Raw genomic sequence first — 24,191 nt, 5'->3', positions numbered from 1 at the left:
TGATGTTCCATGTATTGTCGTTACACTATGTAGTTATCAATGAGGTTGTGTGCAAAAATGCAAGTTGTTATGAGTGCGTTTTAACATTATTTTTAGTTGTTGTAACATAGGTATTTTTTGTTATTGCCTTTTAATACTGTATCCATAAAAGTAGTAACTGCATTTCTCCTAGAGCATAACAAAATAAGAATGTTTACAAACGAGAGGAGGCCATTCGACCCACCTTGCTCGTTTGGTTGTTAGTAGCTTATTGATCCCAGAATCTCATCAAGCAGCTTCTTGAAGGATCCCAGGGTGTCAGCTTCAACAACATAACTGGGGAGTTGGTTCCAGACCCTCACAATTCTCTGTGTAAAAACGTGCCTCCTATTTTCTGTTCTGAATGCCCCTTTATCTAATCTCCATTTGTGACCCCTGCTCCTTGTTTCTTTTCTGAGGTCAAAAAAGTCCCCTGGGTCGACGTTGTCTATAACTTTTAGGATTTTGAATGTTTGAATCAGATCGCCGCATAGTCTTCTTTGTTCAAGTCTGAATAGATTCAATTCTTTTAGCCTGTCTGCATACGACATGCCTTTTAACCCCTGGGTAATTCTGGTCACTCTTCTTTGCACTTTTTCTAAAGCAGCAATATCCTTTTTGTAACAAGGTGACCAGAACTAAATATTCTAGATGAGGTCTTACTAATGCATTGTAAAGTTTTAACATTACCTCCCTTGATTTAAATTCAAAACTGTTCACAATATATCCAAGCATCTTGTTGGCCTTTTTTATAGCTTCCCCACATTGTCTAGATGAAGACATTTCTGAGTCAACATAAATTCCTAGGACTTTTTCATAGATTCATTCTTCAATTTCAGTATCTCCCATATGATATTTATAATGCACATTTTTATGGCCTGCGTGCAATACTTTACACTTTTCTCTATTAAATGTCATTTGCCATGTGTCTGCCCAGTTCTGAATGCTGTCAAGATCATTTTGAATGACATTTGCTGCTGCATTAGTGTTTGTCACTCCTACTATTTTTGTGTTGTCTGCAAATTTGTCTGCAAATTTGCTTACGACTTGCATGATGGCATTATTTGGAAAAATAAGTAATTTTATGATTCTCGTAACTGTTTAAATTGTGCACTACAGATGTATTGAGGATTGCCACGATGTTTTGTTGTTTGGAAATTTGACAAATTGCATCCTGTATATTTACCAAAGTATAACTATGCAACGGTCTGGAAGCTAGCCAGTTAAATCCGGGTTCGTTTCAATGAGAATTGACTGTACCCATGTATTGCTGATTTCATGACAAACAACCCAAACGGTTTCCATGTACCTCTGGGAGGTGCTCGGTAGGTGGCGCCAGCGCTGTAACAGACTGGCTGCTAGATTGATACATGCTCAGCTCTCGAGAATCTGTAAATAATAACACGGAAGTACATCGTCCTTGTGGGTGAGAGGAGACACGCTATCGCAGTTTCAGAGCGCAGCTCGTTCACATGCTGTGCTCAGTTTAATCAACAACTATTCGTGTTCAAGACGATCGCTGATAGTTCTGTAAAGATAACAGCAGACTGCGAGGTTTCCAGTATAGACAGTCTTCCCCAGAGCATAAGAAAAGCCGCTGTGTTTGTATTAATGGAAGAGGCGAGAGTGAGACCCGTCTCTGAAATGAAAGAAGAGATGGATATCTGCGCATCCTCCGCGTCTCTCCTTGAGGAAGAACTCGCCTCTGCTATCGAGCCTGCAGTGAAAGCGGCTGTGCTGAGCGTCATGTCTGCGTTAGCAAAGTTCGTGGACAGTAAATGTGCAGTTTTCAATCTCAGACTGGACCAAAGAGACCAAGAATTTGAAAGCGTGAGATTGCGATTGGAAATAGCGGAGAGCGAGTTGAAAGCAATGCGAGACGGAGAATACACGAACACTGGCGATAAGAACTTCACCCAATCTCTCACAAACACTGAAACACAATACCACGGGAGCGACAGTATTATTGCTCAGGGGCTGCCGGCGCGGGATTTCTCTAATCTTCCAGTTAAGACAGTCAGGGATCCGGTGCCTGCAGTCCACACCGCACTGAAAAACTCCCGGGTTTTAATGCAGGAGGATGGAAGCTATTCCGAGCAGGACCTGCTGATGCGAGGTGATGACTCTGAACAGAGAGACCACACAAGCACAGCGGGGTGGAGAAGAGCACTGAAAGGTAAGGCATCATATTTCAATCGATCAGCTCTCACTGTTCTGTGCACACAACGTTAACAAGGACGGAGAGAAAGAAAGAAAAAAGTCCATTCAACACCACTGACTGCTATTTTAACCCTTTCAAAGGTGGGTTTTTAAGTCATTAAAATTCGATCAAATCACCGTAAAACCAGATTTAAAAAAAAAAAAAAAAGCTTGAATATTATTTTTAAACTGTTTACAGAATTCAGGACATGGTACAACGTAAAAAGTTATAGAACTTTCAGAAAAAAGTAAAACAAGCACATCTTAAAAGCTTCTCAATAACAATGCATCCTCCTACCACCCCATTTCAGTGTTTTAGGATCCAAAACATGGTTCTCCAGATAAAGGAATGTCCCCACACGAGATACAGGAGTAATCTGTCTCCATACGAAGAACCATTTTTTCCAGTAACTATTTACATAATTCAGAGGTGCTGGAATATAAAAAGGCAAAAAATCTCAATAACTATGTGTGTATTCCCTTCACCATGAGGTGTGTAGCTATGACTTTAAATAACTACTGACCTCTGTCAACCAACATGTAATGACACCAAGGGTTGTTTTAATGTAGAAGTCAAAATCTGGAGAAATAAAAATAATCCTCCAGTAATAAGACCACAAACTGAGCTTTCCCTCCCATTTAACTTAAACGTCTGTTGATAATTCCTGCCTAATTTAATATAAAGCAAACGTGTGGGGAAAAAATGTAGTTCCTTCATGTAGAATTTAAAATGCTTGTACTAATATCCTGGGGTCTAAATATATTGCTGTTATATTACTGTTCTAACTGACACAGTTACTCCAATAGAATATTTTTTTTAAATAAATTTTGTTGCTCGATTAAATATTCATCAGGGATTCAGAGCTTAAAATGTTATCAAAATAAATACATTCAACCACGGTTAATTTTTTTATTCAACACCACACTATACTCGTAACTCATAACTTATTGCCAGTACTGAAGGGATAAAAACTAGTGTGTAGGGCTTCTCAAACCTGGTCCTGGCCCCCCCCCCCTGTGTCTGCTGGTTTTCATTCCAACCGAGCTCTCAATTACTGAACTAGACCCTTGAACTAGTTATTTGCTTAATTTGACATTTTTTTACTTGTTTTCAGCTCTTAAACAGTTGCAGTTCAAGTTACTTATCAAATGTTATAGCTAACTTGAAATATGCAACAGTTCAAGAGCTGAAAACTAGTAAAAAGGTCTAATTAAGCAAATTATCAGTTCAATTAAGGGTCTAGTTAAGTAATTGAGAGCTCGGTTGGAATGAAAACCAGCAGACACAGGGGGTCCCCAGGACCGTGTTTGACAAGCCCTGGACTAGTGGATAACTTGACCTCTGACTGGAAATGGATTGTTAATTCATTCATTCATTCATTCATTCATTCATGCATTCACCAACTGCAGCTGGTTACAGTATCCATTAATAATGAGAATGGAATTTGGTTTTGCATTAAAGCTTGTGAAAGTGTAGAAGTGCCATTTTGTAAACAAGTCATGTGCAGCAACACCATGTTGTTCTACTCTGTGAGCTCCCTTGTGTGCAGGACATCAAGAAAGGCTATTAATATAGAGAGGCAATGCTTCATTTGTGCCGGAGCCCCGACACCTCTGGACTCGCCGCATTGGTTACAAATGGGGGGAAAAAAAATAATCTAAATTCTTTTGCTTTGGAATGTGGTTTTCTTTAAATTGTCGACCTAATTTGTATTGTATCCATTCTGTAAGTTCTTTCGTGTGCGAGATTCATGAGTTGGCACTGCAGGATTAGGGTAAGGAAAACTTTTTTTGTTTTCTTTTTTTCTAAGTTTGGCGACATTTGTTTGGTCCATACTAAAATAGAATTGATTGATTTCCATTAACAACATTCCTTAATAATTTAGAAGACAAAGTAAACATAGTTGACTAGTTTTATTGGTTGTTGATGTATTTAAAAGTTGTTATTGTGATGTAAGCTCGCTGTTCGTATAATATAGTACTGCAGTTATCGTTGTTTTAACCAAACAAAGATTGGTTGTGGAGAATGTGTCCTACAGTTTTTTAAAATTTATTTTTCTGCACAAGCTGCTGCTTTGTGTATGATGTAGAATATGTGGTTGTAATAAAACATCTAACATTAGTACGAAGTCACATATGCGTATGTTGATATTTATAATTTCTTCTAGGATTAAGTCGTTATCATTAGGAGACATTTAAATAATCTGCATTTTCTTTATTTATTTATTTTTTTAATGCGAGTAAATAACATGGGAAGTATATCACAGTTACATAAGTCCATTGAAATAAAGATTGTTAATTTCTTAATTTAATTCATGGTAACTTTATGAAAGTTCAGCTTTTTACGTGTCAAAAGGAGTTGGAAGTCTTTAAAAAATGGCCTTTACTGAACATTAAAGACCATCTAAACCGTAACACTCCCTAGTAGGTGATTTCCCGCCCCCCCAAACATATTTTTTAAAAGCTGAGTTCGTAGAAGATGTGTATTTTCTACTATCAAACAAATACACGAAATAAAGTATACTGTAAATAAATAAATAAAGTATTAAAATTCAAATTATTGACGTAACATTTTGACTTTTTCTGTAATTGTCAAGGTGAATCCTTGAGTTGCACCAGTCCATGCTAATCTTCTATAACAGAGAACTCAACAGCCTTCAGCCCAGTGCTAACTTGCAGTACAGAGCCTAAAGAATCAGTTTCATCTTTGAAAGCCAACTGCTTCCTTCGGTTTGAGATACCATGGGAAAAATTGCCAACTGACCTGCTTTATAAGCTAGAAAAACAAGAAAGGCCATACCCAAAGCAACGACAAGCAATGTTGCGAATTATCATTAATGAAGTCACAAGCGTCTGCAAGAGACCGTCAAAGAAATATCTTACAGAGATAGCAAGGAAAATGGTGTTAAAATATCACAAGTCTTTGCAAGATGTTATTGAAGGCCAAATAGTTGGAAGCAGGTATGATTCCTTGGTAAAACAGCTGCGGCAAGAGCAGAAAATGTAAAGCGCACAATTTCTTTTACCAAAGGGCAGCTTCAACAATCTGGTGGGAGTGACACAGAAGAAATTCCCTCAAAGAAACAAGCTTCACCTCAGGACACTTATGGCTGTATTAATTGGGATCCTGCGCAGTTGCCAAAAACAGAGACAGTGACAAGTAAAATAAAGCAACAAGAAGAAATGAAAACCATGTTCACAGAAAGAAACTGGATTCACAGATTATTACCAAAAAAAATGATGGCAACCTTTTACACGCAGAGAAAAGACATCATCCGAGGTATGGCAACTGAAAAACTAAAGAAGGAATGGCCATTTCTGTTTGAGATGTCAGAAATTCAGGCACACTTCAGGGAGCTGACAGGTGTGCAGTTAGATGGGACATATTCTGAGTCTTTAAAAAGCAAAGGACAAGGAATTCTGGCCTACAAGAAGACCAAGAGTACAAAAAAGTAGAACAATTTGTAGAAATCTTGACACACAAAGAAGGACTTGACGATTGTTTCCAGAGATGCCAGGGTTAATTTTGCTGCTGCTACTTGGCTATTTCAATGAAGACGACCAGCAAATGCTTTTTTTAGGTGGATGACAAATGTTTACCATCTGAAGTGAAAACATCTGACCTGCCTGCATCACCCTGCATCATTTTCTGTGGTATGTCTTTTGAGTAATCAATATTTATCTTAGGACTGGTTGGATTTTGATACCCATATCCCTCCTAATAAGTTTACTTTCAAGTTTTGGCTCAGCAGTGTGTGAAAAATAATGCCCTTTTATGTTCTTCAAACTTTTAGCTAATAAAGTGTCTCATCACAATGTAGTTTCTGTTAAATTGAGTATATCTCAATAAGAAATATACCAGAGAAAAGAGAAATGTCTTGTAAAAGAAGATGAATTCAACATTATATTTTGAATTTTTGTGAAAGGTGTCCTGTGATTTTTCCACATTTTTAATCATTAAAGGAGATGGTCAACTGTAAATAGTCAGGATACCAGCCAGGTAAACTGAGCAACCCTAAGCCTTCTGGAAATCCATTTAATGTTTATATAATTCTAGCAGGGTAGAGTTGCCCAGTTTTTACATACATGATCAAGTATATGTATGCAATATGTTTCTTATTAATAAAAACACTGGGAAATAAATTTAATAAATTTCATGTGTTTGTTTATCACTGCAGGAAACTCCCTTCTGACTGCTTCGTGCTTTTACGCTGAGCATCGACAAAGTTGTAGTTAATGAAGACAGCCCCAGCTTCTGGCAGCTTTCATCATGATGTTTGCATTATACTACCTCTTGAACATACAGTACCTGGCAGAGTTGGGAGCAACACTGGCAAGTCCTTCAGAGGTAGATTGCAAAAATAAATAAGTGCATGGTTAAAGCTATTGGTAACTTTTATGCCTTGTTTACATTACTAGAGGCATTAAAACATTCAGCTTTCCTTAAACCTATGTGACACTCATAATGCTGCAGCAATTTCACCCTGGTAATAATAATCAGCCCATTATCTGTCAATTTGTTTTGTATAACATGCAGTCATGCTGGTGCAGTGTTTGTTTTATTATTATTATTATTTGTTTATTTAGCAGACGCCTTTATCCAAGGCGACTTACAGAGACTAGGGTGTGTGAACTATGCATCAGCTGCAGAGTCACTTACAATTACGTCTCACCCGAAAGACGGAGCACAAGGAGGTTAAGTGACTTCTCAGGGTCACACAATGAGTCAGTGGCTGAGGTGGGATTTGAACCGGGGACCTCCTGGTTACAAGCCCTTTTCTTTAACTACTGGACCACACAGCCTCCTTTATACAAATGTTATATGCATTATTTATTTTACTAGATAAATGTAAAAGCACTTTTCTGGCAAACAAGTCAACATTTTATTTATTTTTTAATTTTATTTTTTATACCTTTTAATAATAGTATATCTGAAATGTATTTAAAACATTGGGAGATTTTATATTGTGACCTTAATCACTGTATGGCAAATGTTATCTTCTAAAATGAATCACTTTAATTCTCATTCACTATTTCCATGAATGTAAAAAGCTTACAAATGTCTTTGCAAGAAGTAAGCTTTTTATATGTATGATTTTGTGAGAATCTAAATAAATTAAGAATTTATGCATTTGTGAGCATATGTGTAATAAAATAAATACAACTACAAAACAAAAGTATATATTTAAGCTATTGATTTGAAATCACTTATGCTCAAGTTCTCCTCTTCTTGGTCTCTGGTAACCTTTGAATATGTTATACTGGTAGTAAACGTTATGCTAAATTTTTTTTTCCCCTTCCTATAGGTGCATCTTTAAAATAAATCCTGACAAAGGGACCAAGGTAGAACGCAAACCATCTAAGAGACAATATGCTGTGAATCCCAGAGTTCTTTCCCTCATTTCTGCAGTTGCTGATTTTGAATGGAGAGAAATAAAAAATAAAAAGTTGCCTTAGGTTGATTATTTGTATCTAGTAAGTTGCTATTATGATTGACAACGAAGGCCCTGAAGTTCTTAGTTGGGCCTTAACAATTCTACAGATATGTACTTTAAAGATCTTTGCTCAGGTTTGTGACAATCCGTCCCTATTACTACATATTTTAAGAGTAATACTGTAAAATGTAATGGTATAACATAAATGTGGGTGTACATATAAGATAGAAATTGTTGATCGTTCACTTCAACAAGCGAGTGTCGTTGATGAGACTGTTTTTAGTGATTCACGTGGGCGTAATAGACTCTGAGAGCAACTCATGATCAACAATTTCTATGTGGTTACACAGTCAACATCTTAAAAGTATACTGACTCTTTAAAATATATACATCTTGTAATAGGGACGAATTGTCGTGCATCCACTTTGCTCTGGCAAAAGTTTTTTTTTTTTTTGACCAAGTTAAACATTTTCTCATTCTACCCACAATGTCAATATCCACATAGGATTCAAGTCAAGGTAGGCCTTTCCACCACTAGCTTGCGTGGGATTGTGTCTTTCCATATGGAGCAGTCAGCTGAAATTAAATAAGTTGCTCTTTTAATTTCAAGTACAGAATGACTTCAGGTAGTTTAATATCTTTGTATTTCCACTCAGACAGCTCAAGGCATGCCATAGTTATAATTATAATGGGATGTGGAGGCTTTTGTTCTTGTTAAGAAATAAGTGTATAAGCATTTTAATTGATCATTATTCAGTTCATCTTCATTGATATCAGAGGATTATTTGCCAAAATATAAGAATTTCTTTGTTAAATTACAGAGGATGTTCATGAATATCAATCTATTTGTTTGCTTTGATGTTTCTAAACAGAACTTATGTTTTGACTTCTTAAAATGTCTTATTTGTAAGAAGGAAGCACCTTGTGAGCAGAGTTTTGCTAAAAGAGGATTATAAATCTTTTGCAACCGTACAAATGTTTTTGTATTGATCCGCTAGTTTTCCATATACAGACAGACCTCCTTTTCATTCTGTAGTAGCATTGAAATCAACCTGTGTGTAATTTATTTATTGTACTGCAGTGTATTTTAATTTTGAATATTGTATCAAATAAAAATGTATCTCTTGCTTACAGCTGTCTCGGTAGTTTTCTGTTAAGACTGGAATGTACAAAAGGTTTTGTCAGTGGCAGTTCGGCACAGAAGGGGTCTTGTTTAATCTTTAAATATGTTGCTTTTTCTTCAATAAGTTTAATTAAATAAATTGTAATTGTTAAAATAAATTGGGAGACATGTGGCTAAATGTAATTGTCAAAGAATTAAGTTTGTTTTTTGTAAATTTCAATCTATAGATTAAAATGCTTGGTTAGACTACTCGTTTAATACTTGAAATGATATGTGAGGTAATTGATTTTTCAAGTTTTTATAGTAGACATTTAGGCATATGAATGTGTTTCACAATACAATGACAAAACGAAATATGAATTGCAAAATATACTAACAATCATTCCACAGTGGAAAACAGTACATTTAAAGTATATAAGTATTTAATTATGAATAATCAGTTAAATATATTGACGTAAATGGAAATAAATCTAAATTGATAGTAAAATGACAGAGAAACATATATGCTTTGAAAGCTGTAGAATGACAATAATCACAGGTTATTTTAATTTTTTTAAAAAAAATATTTATATATATATATATATATATATATATATATATATATATATATTATATATATATATATATACAGTTGAAAACAGTATTTCTTCATTTGTTTTACAAATGAAACAAAAAAAATTGAGTCATTTGCCTTGCAGCTTCACTGCCAGACAGATGACAGGTTACTGAATGTGCAATCTAGAATGAACCCAGTTTATGATGTAGATTTTACAGTGTTTCACTCTTCTCACAGGTCCTGCAGAGAGAAATGCTCTCCCTCATGCTGAGGAAGGGTCGAAGGCAGAATCAGTTCCCATTCAAGAGGAGCTCTTTGACCAGGAATGGTGCAGGAGTCCAGAGCAGGCTACAGAGCTGACATCTATTGAAGGGGAGGAGGAGAAACCTGCACTAGATCCTGTCCACATTAATGAAGAGATCCCTGGAATTGAACCGGTCATCATTAAAGAGGAGGTTCTTGAACGTGAGTGTGACCCCATTGAAGAGGGGGGTACTGACCACTTTGAAAGCCAGCAGCAAATTCACATGGCAGAGAAACTGCATCTCTGTACTGTGTGTGGGAAGAGTCTCAGTACATCAACAGAGCTGAAAAGACACCACCGAATTCACACAGGAGAAAGACCGTACTGTTGCACTGAATGTGGAAGAAGTTTCAATACCTCTACAGATCTGAAAAGACACCATCGCATTCACACAGGAGAGAAGCCGTATTCCTGTGCTCAGTGTGGGATGGGTTTCAAACAGCTACACCATCTTAAAACACACCAGCAAACTCACTATCGGAAGAAACTGTTTCACTGTAGTGGATGTGAGAAGAGTTTCACTCAGTTAGAAACCCTGACATTACATCAGCAAACTCACACAGGAGGGAAACCTTATAGCTGCACTGAGTGTGAGAAGAGTTTCAAACAAGCATCACAGCTTAAAGCCCACCAGCTAATTCACCTGGGACATAAACAGTATCCTTGTGCTGACTGTGGGGAGAGTTTCATTTTGTCTACAGACCTGGAAAGACACCAGCAAACTCACACAGGAGGGAAACCGTATCGCTGCACTGAGTGTGAGAAGAGTTTCAAACAAGCATCACAGCTTAAAGCCCACCAGCGAATTCACACGGGCGAGAAACCATATCATTGTGCTTACTGTGGGAAAAGTTTCATTCTGTCTGGAGACCTGAAAAGACACCAGCAAACTCACACAGGAGAGAAACCATATAGCTGTGATCACTGTGGGAAGAGATTCACCCGCTCAGGAGCACTGACAGTACATAAGCGAATTCACACCGGAGAGAAGCCGTATAGCTGTGATCACTGTGGGAAGAGATTCAATCGAACAGAACATCTGGTGTCACACCTTCGAGTTCACACAGGGGAGCAGTCGACTCACTGCACTCAATAAGAGAGATTTTATTTTCCACTCCCAGTTGTAAAAGCTCACAGTATCCAGACACTTCACTAGGAACAGTAGCACTGTGCCTCCATCACAAGATGACTCAGTCTAGTGGAAGCGGAGAGTATATAAGACCCTGAGATGCAACTGGACTTTTAGATCCCTTTGTCAAAATGATCTTGTCTTCTGATCCCTGATTGTCTGAGTTATTAAAATGTAAATCCTGGGAAGGACTTGTCTGATTTTTTGCATGGATGTATATTATAGTTTCATGAATACAAGCTTCATTTAATTTATACTTACAGAGCCTGTCTGTCAGATTCCTGCCGTTCAACACTGCAGAGATCAGAAAGGTCAATCACAGAATTAAAAGCCCCATTAAATACTACTCTAGTTTTGTGGTGTTCCTGAATTAATAGATAATCATCTCCTTGTTAAAAATTGGCAAAGGTTATATTGTTCAAGCAATCTCAGGAGTGACTTGCGGTAGTGTATTTATGACCTAGTTTTGCACACTCTTGCCCCTTGCTCACTAAATATCTTGGTATCCCTGAATAGATCATTACTAGCAATGCAGAATGACTGTGTGGGACAATTGTTCTTCATGTTACCCCAAAACATGTTTCTGTAATGGTGACAGCCAAGAATACCATCTTGCAGAACTCCTTATAATGAAGAAATTGTTGTCTACCATCACTGTATAATGTATTTAAATACAGATATTGCAAACACCTGCATTATGCAGTCGTCGAGTCACGGATATGTACCAAATATACCTCAGTGTGGCACGCTCTTGACTGTTTATATTACACATAATAAATAATGTTAACCATAAAGTTCTTACCCATAACATTAGTATTTCTGTTTGTAAATGTTACAAAAGATACGTACATGTTATTTGAACCTTTAATTCATTTCCAGGAAAATATAGGCCTATGGTGTAACAGATTCTAAATAGAATAAATTGTTCTGCAATACAACTTTGTTTTTAAGACTCTGCTTATTTAATTTACTTCTTAAAGACTGCACTGGGAAAGGGGTGATTTATTTCAATTCAGCGAATCCAAGTGTGACAGCTGTTACTTTACAGTAGAAGCTTAAACTACATTTTCATGTCCTGTTCTTGCCCAGGAAGGGAATGGAAAGTGTTCATACATTATTTATTTTTTCATCCTGATATTCCAATAGGGGCATAGAAAGGTAACAGCCTCTTGAACTCCAGCACTGCACTGCAGCAGTAAACTCATGCTGTTGGCTGTCCAGTTTGTTTAACTAAATGTAGCTTCAGCAATGCAGAATGACTGCATGGGACAAGTGAACCTGCGTTGCATTTAAATTAATACTGTCAAATGCAAATACTTTGCAAACTGATTCAAATGCCCATGCAAATGAAATTTATGTTTTTTAAGCACATTTAAATGCACTTGAATTCAACCCTCGAAAGAACAGAAAACATTTGAAATACTAGTGCAAACTTTTATAATAAATTAATAAATAAACGCCAAAAAAAAATCAAAAGCCAAACAATGCTGGGGGAGGGACAGGGCAGAACATTGTCAAACTACAGAGAGCGGGCGGGGAATGATACAACCAACAGCAAAAGAACATTCAAAGAGGAGGTTAAATGTCTAAGATACAAATGGCAAAATCATAGACAAAGAAAAAAAATCAAATATAATAAATGATTACTTTTCAAGTTTTTACAAAGGAGGACACGGACAACATGCCCCACATGTCGATCTGTTCATATCCAGTTTTAAATAACTTTAGCATAACAGAGGCAGAAGTGTTAAAGGGACTAGGAGCTCTTAAAATAAACAACTCCCCTGGACCGGATGAGATCCTCCCAATAGTACTCAAAGAAATAAAATAAGTTATTTATAAACCGCTAACCAAGATCATGCAACAGTCTCTTGACACAGGGGTTGTACCGACAGACTGGAGAATTGCAAACGTAATACCGATCCACAAAAAGGGAGACAAAACCGAACCAGGTAACTACAGACCAATGAGCCTGACTTCTATTATATGTAAACTTATGGAAACTATAATAAGATCCAAAATGGAAAATTACATATATGGTAACAGTTTCCTGGGAGACAGCGTGGTTTCAAGAAAGGGAGATCGTGTCTAACTAACCTAATTGATATTTTTGAGGATGCAACATCGACAATGGATAATTGCAAAGCATATGAAATGGTTTATTTAGATTTCCAGAAAGATTTTGACAAAGTCTTGCATAAAATATTAATTCTCAAACTGAACGCAGTAGGGATTCAAGGAAATGCATGCACATGGATTAGGGAGTGGTTAACATGTAGAAAACAGAAAGTACTGATTGATGGAGAAACCACAAAATGAAGCGAGGTAACTAGTGGAGTACCACAGGTATCAGTATTAGGTCATCTGCTATTCCTAATCTACATTAATGATTTAGATTCTGGTACAGTAAGCAAACTTATTAAATTTGCAGACGACACAAAAATAGGAAGAGTGGCAAACACTGTTGCAGCAACAAAGGTCATTCAAAATGACCTAGACAGCATTCAGAACTGGGCAGACACATGGCAAATGACATTTAATAGAGAAAAGTGTAAAGTACTGCATGCAGGCAATAAAAATGTGCATTATAAATATGATATGGGAGTGTGGTAAGGATGACTGGTGCAGTACAAAGAATGTAATGTCCAAACTGCCATTTCCCAAAAATAATCCTTTCTTTATTAAATCACAACAAAAAGTCCATCAATAATAATTCCAAACAAAAATAAATAAATAAATATGCCCCGCTACCAATGATGGTATTGGGGCAAAACAATAAGAGGTTCTGAGTCCAAAAAGGTAAACAAAAAGATAGCCACAATCCTCCGTGCACGTAAACGGTGCTCTATTCCTCCAGGGGGATCGTGGTGCGTGCGCTGTGCGGTGTTGTGCTTGTGTGGTTAGGGACGTGCTCTGGGGTAAACGCTGGCTCTCTGGCTACAGCCTCCTGTCCTCTTGCTCCTCTAGAAAACACAAACAAAAACACGTAACACACAGAAAATAAACCCCAGCTCCGGCCGGTCGCTCTACCTTCTCAGCGCAAGGGGAGGTACTGACGTAGCTGCTTCCCCTTTTCACCCAAAAACGCTCCTCCCCTCAATCAAAGCGTCACCATGGTTTCTCCAACAGAGGGCTGCCCCACAACTGACTGCAATGGAATCGTCCTGAGTACTTGCAGCTACGCGCCACTCGAATATGATTACCTTTCAGTTTCCACCTACCACCTAGGTGGCAGATCTAGGAGGCAGCATACCTTCCCCCTTACACAGCGCCCTTTCTAATCGGGAGGGAGATTTACAGCATTGACCCTTTCTCTCTCTATCACAGGGAGATACTGAAATTGAAGAAGGAATCTATGAAAAAGACCTAGACCGAGTTTATGTTAACTCAGAAATGTCTTCATCTAAACAATGCGGGGAAGCTATAAAAAAGGCCAACAAAATGCTCGGATATATTGTGAAACGTGTTGAATTTAAATCAAGGGAAGTAATGTTAAAACTTTACAATGCCTTAGTAAGACCACATCTAGAATATTGTGTTCAGTGCTGCTCTAGAAAGAGAGCAAAGAAGAGCAACCAGAATTATCCCGGGTTTAAAAGGCATGTTGTATGCAGACAGGCTCAAAGAATTGAATCTGTTCAGTTGTGAACAAAGAAGACTACGCGGCGATCTGATTCAAGCATTCAAAATTCTAAAAGGTATTGACAATGTTGACCCAAGGGACTTTTTCGACCTGAAAAAAGAAACATGGATCAGGGCTCACAAATGGAGATTAGATAAAGGGGCATTCAGAAAAGAAAATAGGAGGCACATTTTTACACAGAGAATTGTGAGGGTCTGGAACCAACTCCCCAGTAATGTTGTTGAAGCTGACACCTTGGGATCCTTTGAAGATACTGTGTTACAGTGATTGATGTAACGTAAAAGATTCGGTCCGTCGAGCCGGACTTTAACCACCGACCTAAGGATGCCCGTGCTTTTCCACTACAGTCCTCCGCTCTACCAACTGAGCTATCGAAGGCAGGTCTGTAACACAGCGAGGCCAGACTTCAGTAGCGAATTCATCACAGCGTGTTGTACTTCTCATTACAGACATATGGGGTCGCACTTGACTGTTCCAATGCAGACATTATAAATTAAGATAATGTATTTTAAGTACTGCTGTTTCTACGATATCAAGAGTTTGTTCAGTTGTTGATGTTGTGAAGCAGCGGCGTGTTTACCTCCTTCCCAATTAACACAAATAACATACAATTATTACCGGAGCCCGTTCATACATTATCTGTACTTTATTAATGCAACCTTTCTTGAAACAAAAAACAACTTCGAAAATGTGTGTTCATGTATATATTATTCAAACTTCGATTATATATATATATATATATATATATATATATATATATATATATAATAAATATGCATAAATAACATAAAATACACACCCTAACTCGGAAAGCTTTTCCTCGTACTACAAAAAATGAATAATCAGTAAATGGATTTTAAGCTTTCGTTTGATATCGTGGGTGGCTCTGAAAAGAGCCTTTGTGTTCAAATGCAGCCGATGAAAATCCTTAACCTCCGAATCCGTACAGAGTGCGACCCTGGCGCTTCAGCGCATATACCACATCCATAGCGGTGACGGTCTTTCTCTTGGCGTGCTCAGTGTAGGTGACGGCATCCCGGATCACATTCTCCAGAAACACCTTCAACACCCCGCGGGTCTCTTCATAGATCAGCCCGGAGATTCGCTTCACTCCTCCGCGGCGAGCCAGGCGGCGGATAGCAGGCTTGGTGATGCCCTGGATGTTATCACGGAGCACTTTGCGATGACGCTTGGCGCCTCCTTTCCCAAGTCCTTTACCGCCTTTACCTCTTCCAGACATATTGTAGATGTGTATTATAAAATTAACACAATACTTAAAATTTGGCCCGAGATTCTTTTACATCAGCACAGACCGGACCTGATTGAAAATGTAGCCAGCAAAGAAGAGCGCGCACACATCAGACCCGCCCACCACTGAGCCGTGTCTGTGAGCGCGTGTTAAGCACGAAACTGCTGACGCGCATTCACTGCACAGTGTCGCTGATTAACAACGCGAATGGGGGTTCATTTATTGAATTGTTTTGTTTTTTTACAGTATTTGGTGTATTTGTTTTAAATATATATATATACTACAAGGAGCAAAGAAACAACTGGGTAGATTAATTAAACTGCTTAGTTGTTTCGCATTTCCTATATAATGTTCCCTTATTGTCCTGTGTATTACAGATGTACTTGTGCAGAGGTGAATTCATGGGAATCATGTTATATATCATTTGAAAAAGGAAAACTGCTGTGTAGCAAAAAGAGCAAAATCAAAAAGAAAAAGGGACTGCAGGTACACAAAAAATGTGAATAATTGATTTAAAAAACAATTCAGGACGTTTCGGACTGCAAGTCCTTCGGCTGGATGGAAAAGGCAATGCTGTAAACAAGCTGGTATTAAAAATGCTCTCACAGTACATCCTTCAGATGAGACGTAAAAACGAGGTCCTGTTGTAAGTGAGTCTCCGTAATTAGCTTTGGATAAAGCATAATCTGCTTAATGACTAATTCCTTAATTAATTAATATATTAATGGAATAACGTTTTGTTTTTCTCACCAGAAGACAGAGGTGGTATTTCCTATGAAACGCACCACCAGTTAAATATTTAAAATACTCAGAGAATGCTGTGGTGAAGCCAGAGTAATTAAATTCTTGCAACAAGTGTGGGTCAGGGATGAAGAGAAATAAAACAATTCAATAAAGTAATTCTCCCGATCGATTACAATGGGATGTTCCGGCAGTGCGTGCTGCAGTGTGTTAACCGCGCCTCACATAAAGGTGATTAAACGTCCGGTTTTACAAACCTCACGCTTCAAACTTATGAAATTGTGTTTGGCTAGCCTTCTCGTTTGTGAAACGAATCGTACAGTTACTTTAAAACTTAAATTCGTCATGGTATATAAATAAAATATAGCGAAGTACTGAGCGAGCAGTTTGGTTTCGCTGGAGGATAGTGCAGCTTTGGTCACATCAATTAAAAATGCAGTAAAGTTCTTGATTAAAGAATACGTTATATTGTAAACATAGCCCTTCTCTTTTGATCCGCTCGGTTGTTTGTGTATATTTGTTCCTATTTCACTGTCAAATTGTATATTTTGTGCGGGTAGAAAACACAAGACAGGACGATTTCATAATGAGCGGGTTGCCTGCGAGTCAGTTGAGTCTACACGGTTCTCATCATGCCAATAACTTCCGCTCTCCGCCTTTCTGTTCACATTCTCTGACACACAGAAGGTCTGTGTTGCGCGTTTGTATTATTGATAGTTTTCTTTGTGTTCAAAACTCTTAGAAATGGCAGAAACTGCTCCAGCACCAGCCGCCCCTGCTCCGGCTAAAGCTCCCAAGAAGAAGACCGCGGCCAAGCCCAAGAAATCGGGTCCCAGCGTGTCGGAGCTGATCGTCAAGGCTGTGTCTGCCTCCAAGGAGCGCAGCGGGCTGTCCGTGGCGGCGCTCAAGAAGATCCTGCAGGCCGGCGGCTACGATGTGGAGAAGAACAACTCCCTCGTCAATAGAGCCCTCAAGAGCCTGGTGACCAAGGAGACCCTGCTACAGACCAAGGGCACCGGCGCCTCGGGCTCCTTCAAGCTCAACAAACAGGCGGCTGAAGCCAAGGAGAAGGCGGCCAAGAAGAAGGCAGCTCCCAAGAAACCAGCGGCAAAGAAAGCGGTTGTCAAGAAAACAACGAAAAAGGTTTCGGCAAAGAAAGCAGCGACACCCAAGAAGACTCCTACGAAAGCGAAGAAACCGAAAGCTGTAAAGAAGGCGCCCAAGAGCCCGAAGAAAGCGGCTGCCAAGCCTAAAAAGGTCGTAAAGAAGAGCCCGAAGAAAGCGAAGGCAGCGCCTAAACCTAAAAAGGTGACCAAGGCAGCTAAACCCGCAGCGAAGAAGGCGGCTCCTAAAAAGAAGTGAGCGGTTAAAGCGACGATGTAACAATGAACCCAAAGGCTCTTTTCAGAGCCAACACATCTTTCTAAAGAGAGCAGATTGTCCTTATATACATAATAAACGTGGCACTCCTGTGATGTTTCAGCACACAGCTTTTAATAGTTAATATTAGAGTAAACCAATCGCTACCTGATTAAGTATAAATACGATTAAATTGCTTTGGGATATTAACTATGTTCGTTTTGTATCTGATGTCAGATCCTTGTTTCTGTCTAAGTGACCTCTCAAACATTATTTTTTATTGTTCTAAAAGAATATAATGTTAGTACGAAAAGGCGAAAACTACTTTCATTGTAATATATTGAGAACATGTTCCAACTGCTAAATATAAAAACAATACAGAACATCTAACGTATACAGTACACTAAATCAACTGAAGGACTTGCCTGTTCTCTCTTGCTTTCTATGCTATTTAAGCCTGATATTTGGTATTAGCTGCTGTGTTGCTGCTACTATTTCATGTATGTTACTTCCACTCTACTTAATGTACTGTGCATTTTTAACAGTATTTTCTGCTTTTTTAAAACTGTATATCATGTATGCATGTCTCTATTTTAAAGTATTATGGATTTTCTTTTTGTTACTGTATCTTGTAAAGCGCTTTGTGATGGTGGTCCGTTATGAAAGGCGTTATATAACATAAACATTGATTGGTTGATATACGTTTATTTAAAGCTACTGGAATATAACACTTTCAGAGAAGTGGGTGGCTCTGAAAAGAGCCTTTGGGTTTCACTGTTTTAAGGGTTTTGCAGTTTAAGCGCGTTCTCCGCGGATGCGGCGGGCCAGCTGGATGTCTTTGGGCATGATGGTGACTCTCTTGGCGTGAATGGCACACAGGTTGGTGTCCTCAAAGAGCCCGACCAGGTAAGCCTCGCTAGCCTCTTGCAGCGCCATCACAGCGGAGCTCTGGAAGCGCAGGTCAGTCTTGAAATCCTGAGCGATTTCTCTGACCAGCCGCTGGAAGGGCAGCTTGCGGATCAGCAGCTCGGTGGATTTCTGATAGCGGCGGATCTCCCTCAGAGCCACAGTCCCAGGCCTGTAGCGGTGAGGTTTCTTCACGCCGCCGGTAGCGGGAGCGCTCTTTCGGGCAGCCTTGGTAGCGAGCTGCTTCCTGGGAGCCTTTCCACCGGTGGACTTACGAGCGGTCTGCTTGGTTCGTGCCATCTTCAAACTCTTGTACACAGTATGAAAAACTGTACAAAGTAATACACGCAGCCGACACCAGAGACTATATAGAGGAACTGAGCTGTCCTGATAGGCTGTGACACATTAGGGCGGGTTTATGTTCCTCATTGGTTATATTCCAGATTCTCAATGATTGATTGGAACATTTGAATTCTGCGCGCATTCTGTTAAGCAGTCATTGTTTCTGAGCTCTTAGCGCCTTTTTTTTCAATAAATGTAGTCATTCAGGAACATATTACTAATCCCCCGTATTAAGAAATACATTCCATTCAAAGTAAGCAGGCTGTTTTTAAAACGAAAACGAAAAAAACGCTCAATAATAGACAAGCAATAAAGAAAATAGCCCCTTTTAAAAAATATATGAATTATTATTAATAATAATAATAATAATAATAATTTAAATAAACATAAAATAGAATTTCCTGATGCAATTTTTTGGTGGGGTGGATTTCCAGCTGGAAGCATATTTCAACGTAGCTCGATCGGAGACAAAGCAAACCTCTAAATTGATATTGTATCGTACTGTCTCCTTGTAAGGAACGTGGTGATTATGTGGGAATGTCAGCAACACGCGCTGTACACTGCGGCGGGTATGTAGCGATAAAGAGATACTGTAACGCTGTACTCACAGAAAATATTCATTGTTGCAATTCTCACGACTTGGTATTACTCGCACATTGACTGAAAAGAAACAGATTAAATAACTAGAGTTCTCAGCTGGAAGTGTATTTTAAAGTAGCTCCATGTGAAACAAATTAAACCAGTACATTATTAGTGTGTCAGTGTTTCCTTCTAAGGAACGAGGCATTGATGTGGTGAATATCAGCAACACTCGCTGTGGAAAAGCCTGTGTTTGATATCACTAAGAACAGATACATGGTAACGCTGCACTACCACACACACACTGTTAATTGCTGCAATGCATTGTTTAGTATTGTTCATACAAGAAACAGATTCGATGCGCTTTCATAGAAAAAGTGGGTGGCTCTTAAAAGAGCCTTTAGGGTTTTAGAAGATCTTAAAAGCGGCGTCCGAGTGATTTACTTCTTGGCTGGCTTCTCGGTTTTCTTGGGCAGCAGCACGGCCTGGATGTTGGGCAGCACTCCGCCCTGAGCGATGGTGACGCCTCCCATCAGCTTGTTGAGCTCCTCGTCGTTGCGGACAGCGAGCTGCAGGTGACGCGGGATGATCCTGGTTTTCTTGTTGTCCCGGGCGGCGTTCCCGGCCAGCTCCAGGATCTCAGCAGTCAGGTACTCAAGCACAGCGGCCAGATAGACCGGGGCTCCAGCGCCGACACGCTGAGCATAGTTTCCCTTCCGCAGCAGTCTGTGGACTCGGCCGACTGGGAACTGCAGTCCTGCCCTGGAGGAGCGAGTCTTTGCCTTAGCACGGGCTTTACCGCCAGTCTTTCCTCTTCCAGACATCTTCACTGTAGTTTAGAATAACAATAAATACGCGTCTGCTCTCCTGCTCTTTTATACAGAACGTCTCTTTCGTGATTGGACAAAACGGTGCAAAACTTATTAAAATATTACAGACGTCATAGTGGATGAGGGAGTGCAGAATTTTATTTGCCTGTCTCTGATTGGCTGTATCATTCCCTTCCCGCTGTTTCTGGTTTGGCGCTGTTCTGCTGCTGTTAGTCTTTTGTTTTCGTCTTGGCTCCTCATTTTTAAATTGGAACACAGTGTAACAAAATGTAACCTTTTAGACGTGTTTAAAACCACACTGCCCCAGTCATGTTCCAGTTTAGTTATAATTCCTAGGTTTTAGTTTACAGTTTAGAGTTCTATCTGTACACTTTAGTTAACCAGGAAGCTGATATTGTCCTTTCCAATAATGTAGTAGCTGTCACACTTGGATTCCCTGAATTGAAATAAATCACCCCTTTCCCAGTGCAGTCTTTAAGAAGCAAATTAAACAAGTTGAGTTTAAAAAATGAGGTGTATTGCAGTTCCATTTTATTCTATTTAGAATCTATAATACCACGGACTTGGAACACTAATGCTATGGTTAAGAATTGTATGGTTAACATTAATTTGACTCAGTGATTGATATAAAGTAAAAAAAAATATCTGTCTTTCAAGCCAAATTCGATCCAGCGATCTACGGATACCCGTGCTTTTTCACTACAGTCCTCCGCGCTACCAACTGAGCTATCAAAAGCAGATCTGTAACAGAGCTTGGCCAGACTGCCTGTCTGTCTCAGTAGCGAATTCATCTCTGCGTTTTGTACTTCTCATTATAGACACATGGGGGCGCACTTAACTATTTCAATGCAGAGACTTTATAAATAACGAAAATGTACTTTGCCACGACAAACTAGGGAGGATAATTTCTCCCACAGTAATTGCAATAAACTAATACGGATGAATGATTTGCACAGTTTTAAATCATAGAAACAACCTATTAACTTATATAAAAATTATATATTACTTTGAAAAACTCGTTTTAATCAAACTAGCTTAAAATGTAAATAACAAAGTGCCATTTACCAAAATATCGCTTTTTATTTTTAGACCACCGTGCCTGTTTTAAGCTGAGTATCCTCTGGATGAGGTTCAGTAACACAGGTTCAGACTTGTGCCCACATGAAAAACATTTCTACACATACCGATCTATGGTTAGAGTGAGATTATACAACGGAACGGAATGACTTCTGTTATATGGAAACTATAATAAGATCCAAAATGGAAAATTACCTATATGCTAACAATATCCTGGGAGACAGTCGGCATGGTTTTAGGAAAGGGAGATTGTGTCTAACTAACCTGCTTGATTTTTTTGATGATGCAACATCGACAATAGATAATTGCAAAGCATACAACATGGTTTATTTAGATTTCCAGAAAGCTTTTGACAAAGGGAGTGGTTAACATGTAGAAAACAGAAAGTACTGATTAGAGGAGAAACCTCAAAATGGAGCGAGGTAACCAGTGGTGTACCACAGGGATCAGTATTAGGTCCTATGCTATTCCTAATCTACACTGATGATTTAGATTCTGGTATAGTAAGCAAACTTGTGAAATTTGCAGACGACATAAAAATAGGAGGAGTGGCAAACACTGTTGCAGCAGCAAAGGTCATTCAAAATGATCTAGACAGCATTCAGAACTGGGCAGACACATTGCAAATTACATTTAATAGAGAAAAGTGTAAAGTACTGCACACAGACAATAAAAATGTGTATTATAAATATCATATGGGAGATACTGAAATTGAAGAAGGAATCTATGAAAAACACCTAGGAGTTTATGTTGACTCAGAAATGTCTTCATCTAGACAATGTGGGAAAGGTATAAAAAAGGCCAACAAGATGCTCGGATATATTGTGAGAAGTGTTGAATTTAAATCAAGGGAAGTTATGTCAAAACTTTACAATGCATTAGTAAGACCTCATCTAGAATATTGTGTTCAGTTCTGGTCACCTCGTTACAAAAAGGATATTGCTGTTTCACGCTTGTATGACCCACTAAAACACATCAAAATTGTTTTACTTTTAAATGTCAATATTTATTTATTTAAGTCCTTTGAACATAAATCTAAACAAAAATCCATAATGTATCTCCCCAGATACATAGTACCATTATGTAAAAAAAAATCAATTAATCAATCAAATATTGTAACAAAACAGAATGATTCTAAAATATGTGTAAACAACAGGTATTAAAACTCTTCCTCTTTTGTATCCAGAACCTCTGTTCACTTCCACCTGCTGGTTTGTCTTCTTGTCCCACCTTTCGATATTGGTGCTGGGATGTGCCCCTACAAAGCTGCTGAGGAGGTCGACAAACCTGTTGTTCTGCCATTTCACCAGCTTGAGTTCACACTGACCTGCAGCCGCAGTCTTCCCGATGAACGATCCTCACCCCATCCTCTTCATTTCCAAATCTGTGGGCATTCTATTGTTTGGGACACGATTCAGCCAACCTGTTCCCAAACTCTGGATGCCCATTTTTGCCACTGTAATTTGCAGATCAGGGCTACAAAACCAGTTATCAAAGCAAAGCTGTTTTTTTCCCTTGTGTACAATTCTAAATCATAGGCAATGCCACTCACTCCAGCCAGGTAAAACATCGTGTAGCCCCGCTTATTGGGTTTTTTAAGGTTGTACTGTTTCAGGTCACTTTTTTCGTTGAATGGAATCACTTGCTCATCAACTGATAGAAACCTTTCCTTTGGTATCATCTTCAGTTTTTTGATGAGAAGGTCAGTGTTACCCTCAGGTATCTGAGAGTTGTCACAGAAGTGGAGACTACCCTTTATCTTTTCCCATCGATGAAGTGCCATAACATCAGCTACCTGGGGTATGTAACTATGTGAGCTCCAGTACTTTCTTGTGCCAGGTATGCCAATGAGAAACATGTTCAAAGTAACACCTAAAAATTGCTCAAGTTCTTTGGTATCTAACTGCAGTGGGCTAGTGATATTAGTCTGGCATGAATTGGATTGCTCCATTATACAGCTGAGTAGGTTGTCATCTACTAAATACTTGAAGTATTCTACAGGGGTGCTAACACTGGCTTCAGGATGGTGTTGGCCTCTCCACTCTGGTGTTGCATGTGCACGGTTGTTGTTGGTTTTCCACAAAAGTTGGCTACTGTAATTGTTCTGTCTTGCACTGTGATCTGTGTCTCTGCGTCTGTCTGCTGTGACTGAGAGGTGTCTTCACTTTCACTGCCATCAGAAGTACTGTCTGCACTAACATTAAATCCTGTAAAAAGATAAATTAATAAGTCATGGCAACCACTACTATAATTATGACATTAATGGTGATGATAATAATAGTTATTGTGATAATAATGCTAATAATAATGATTCTGCCATGAAAGCCTAATATACACCCTCCCGGACCCGAATACCAGCAATGTATCGAATGGGTGCTGTACTAAGGTAAAGATAGATTGCGTGTGTGAAATATCTGTGAGGACAGTTATTGCTATTAGATATAGTTGTTGTTGTAGTAATTGTAATAGACACTTACTATTAGCAATGTGCATTTTCTTTCACCTCAATACTAAACCTAACAAGTGTTAGAGTCACTATCTGAGCTACTTTAGTTGCTATCTGGTAGTTTTGTGCTGCTTTACTCCATAAAACACAGAAGGAGAAATGCCTGCCCTCATATATACTGTATAAAAGAAGGAAATTCATGTGCCTTTAGAATTTTGCAATGTATGCCTTCCAAGTCAAACCCATACAGTGTAT

The 24,191-nt window shown here is 38.8% G+C and overlaps 4 protein-coding genes and 1 long non-coding RNA gene across 5 annotated transcripts; 3 read left to right on the top strand and 2 right to left on the bottom strand.

The window, feature by feature from the left end:
- Positions 1-1,354: 1,354 nt before the first annotated feature.
- On the top strand, positions 1,355-10,948 carry LOC131696842 (zinc finger protein 883-like). Its single transcript, XM_059012406.1, has 2 exons — positions 1,355-2,194; positions 9,569-10,948. Exons 1-2 carry the CDS (start codon positions 1,630-1,632, stop codon positions 10,729-10,731), a joined length of 1,728 nt encoding a protein of 575 aa, XP_058868389.1. The 5' UTR covers positions 1,355-1,629; the 3' UTR covers positions 10,732-10,948.
- LOC117398956 (uncharacterized) lies at positions 2,202-8,783 on the top strand. Its single transcript, XR_009311590.1, has 3 exons — positions 2,202-5,871; positions 6,396-6,565; positions 7,524-8,783. It is a non-coding gene; the product is annotated as an uncharacterized LOC117398956 (long non-coding RNA).
- Positions 10,949-16,572: 5,624 nt separating the features above from the next.
- On the top strand, positions 16,573-17,811 carry LOC131709709 (histone H1-like). The gene is made up of 2 exons (XM_059012425.1): positions 16,573-16,628; positions 17,140-17,811. Exons 1-2 carry the CDS (start codon positions 16,580-16,582, stop codon positions 17,757-17,759), a joined length of 669 nt encoding a protein of 222 aa, XP_058868408.1. The 5' UTR covers positions 16,573-16,579; the 3' UTR covers positions 17,760-17,811.
- Positions 17,812-18,500: 689 nt separating this feature from the next.
- On the bottom strand, positions 18,501-19,017 carry LOC117398927 (histone H3). Its single transcript, XM_033998029.3, has one exon. It carries the CDS (start codon positions 18,960-18,962, stop codon positions 18,552-18,554), a length of 411 nt encoding a protein of 136 aa, XP_033853920.1. The 5' UTR covers positions 18,963-19,017; the 3' UTR covers positions 18,501-18,551.
- A 946-nt stretch (positions 19,018-19,963) lies between these two features.
- Positions 19,964-20,443, bottom strand: LOC131709719 (histone H2A-like). Its single transcript, XM_059012441.1, has one exon. It carries the CDS (start codon positions 20,405-20,407, stop codon positions 20,024-20,026), a length of 384 nt encoding a protein of 127 aa, XP_058868424.1. The 5' UTR covers positions 20,408-20,443; the 3' UTR covers positions 19,964-20,023.
- Positions 20,444-24,191: the final 3,748 nt, after the last annotated feature.

This window comes from Acipenser ruthenus, chromosome 44 (genome assembly GCF_902713425.1).
Source record: "Acipenser ruthenus chromosome 44, fAciRut3.2 maternal haplotype, whole genome shotgun sequence".
NCBI lineage: Eukaryota > Metazoa > Chordata > Actinopteri > Acipenseriformes > Acipenseridae > Acipenser > Acipenser ruthenus.
Note: the sequence above shows the minus strand (reverse complement) of the source record. Positions and strands in the feature narration are given on the sequence as shown.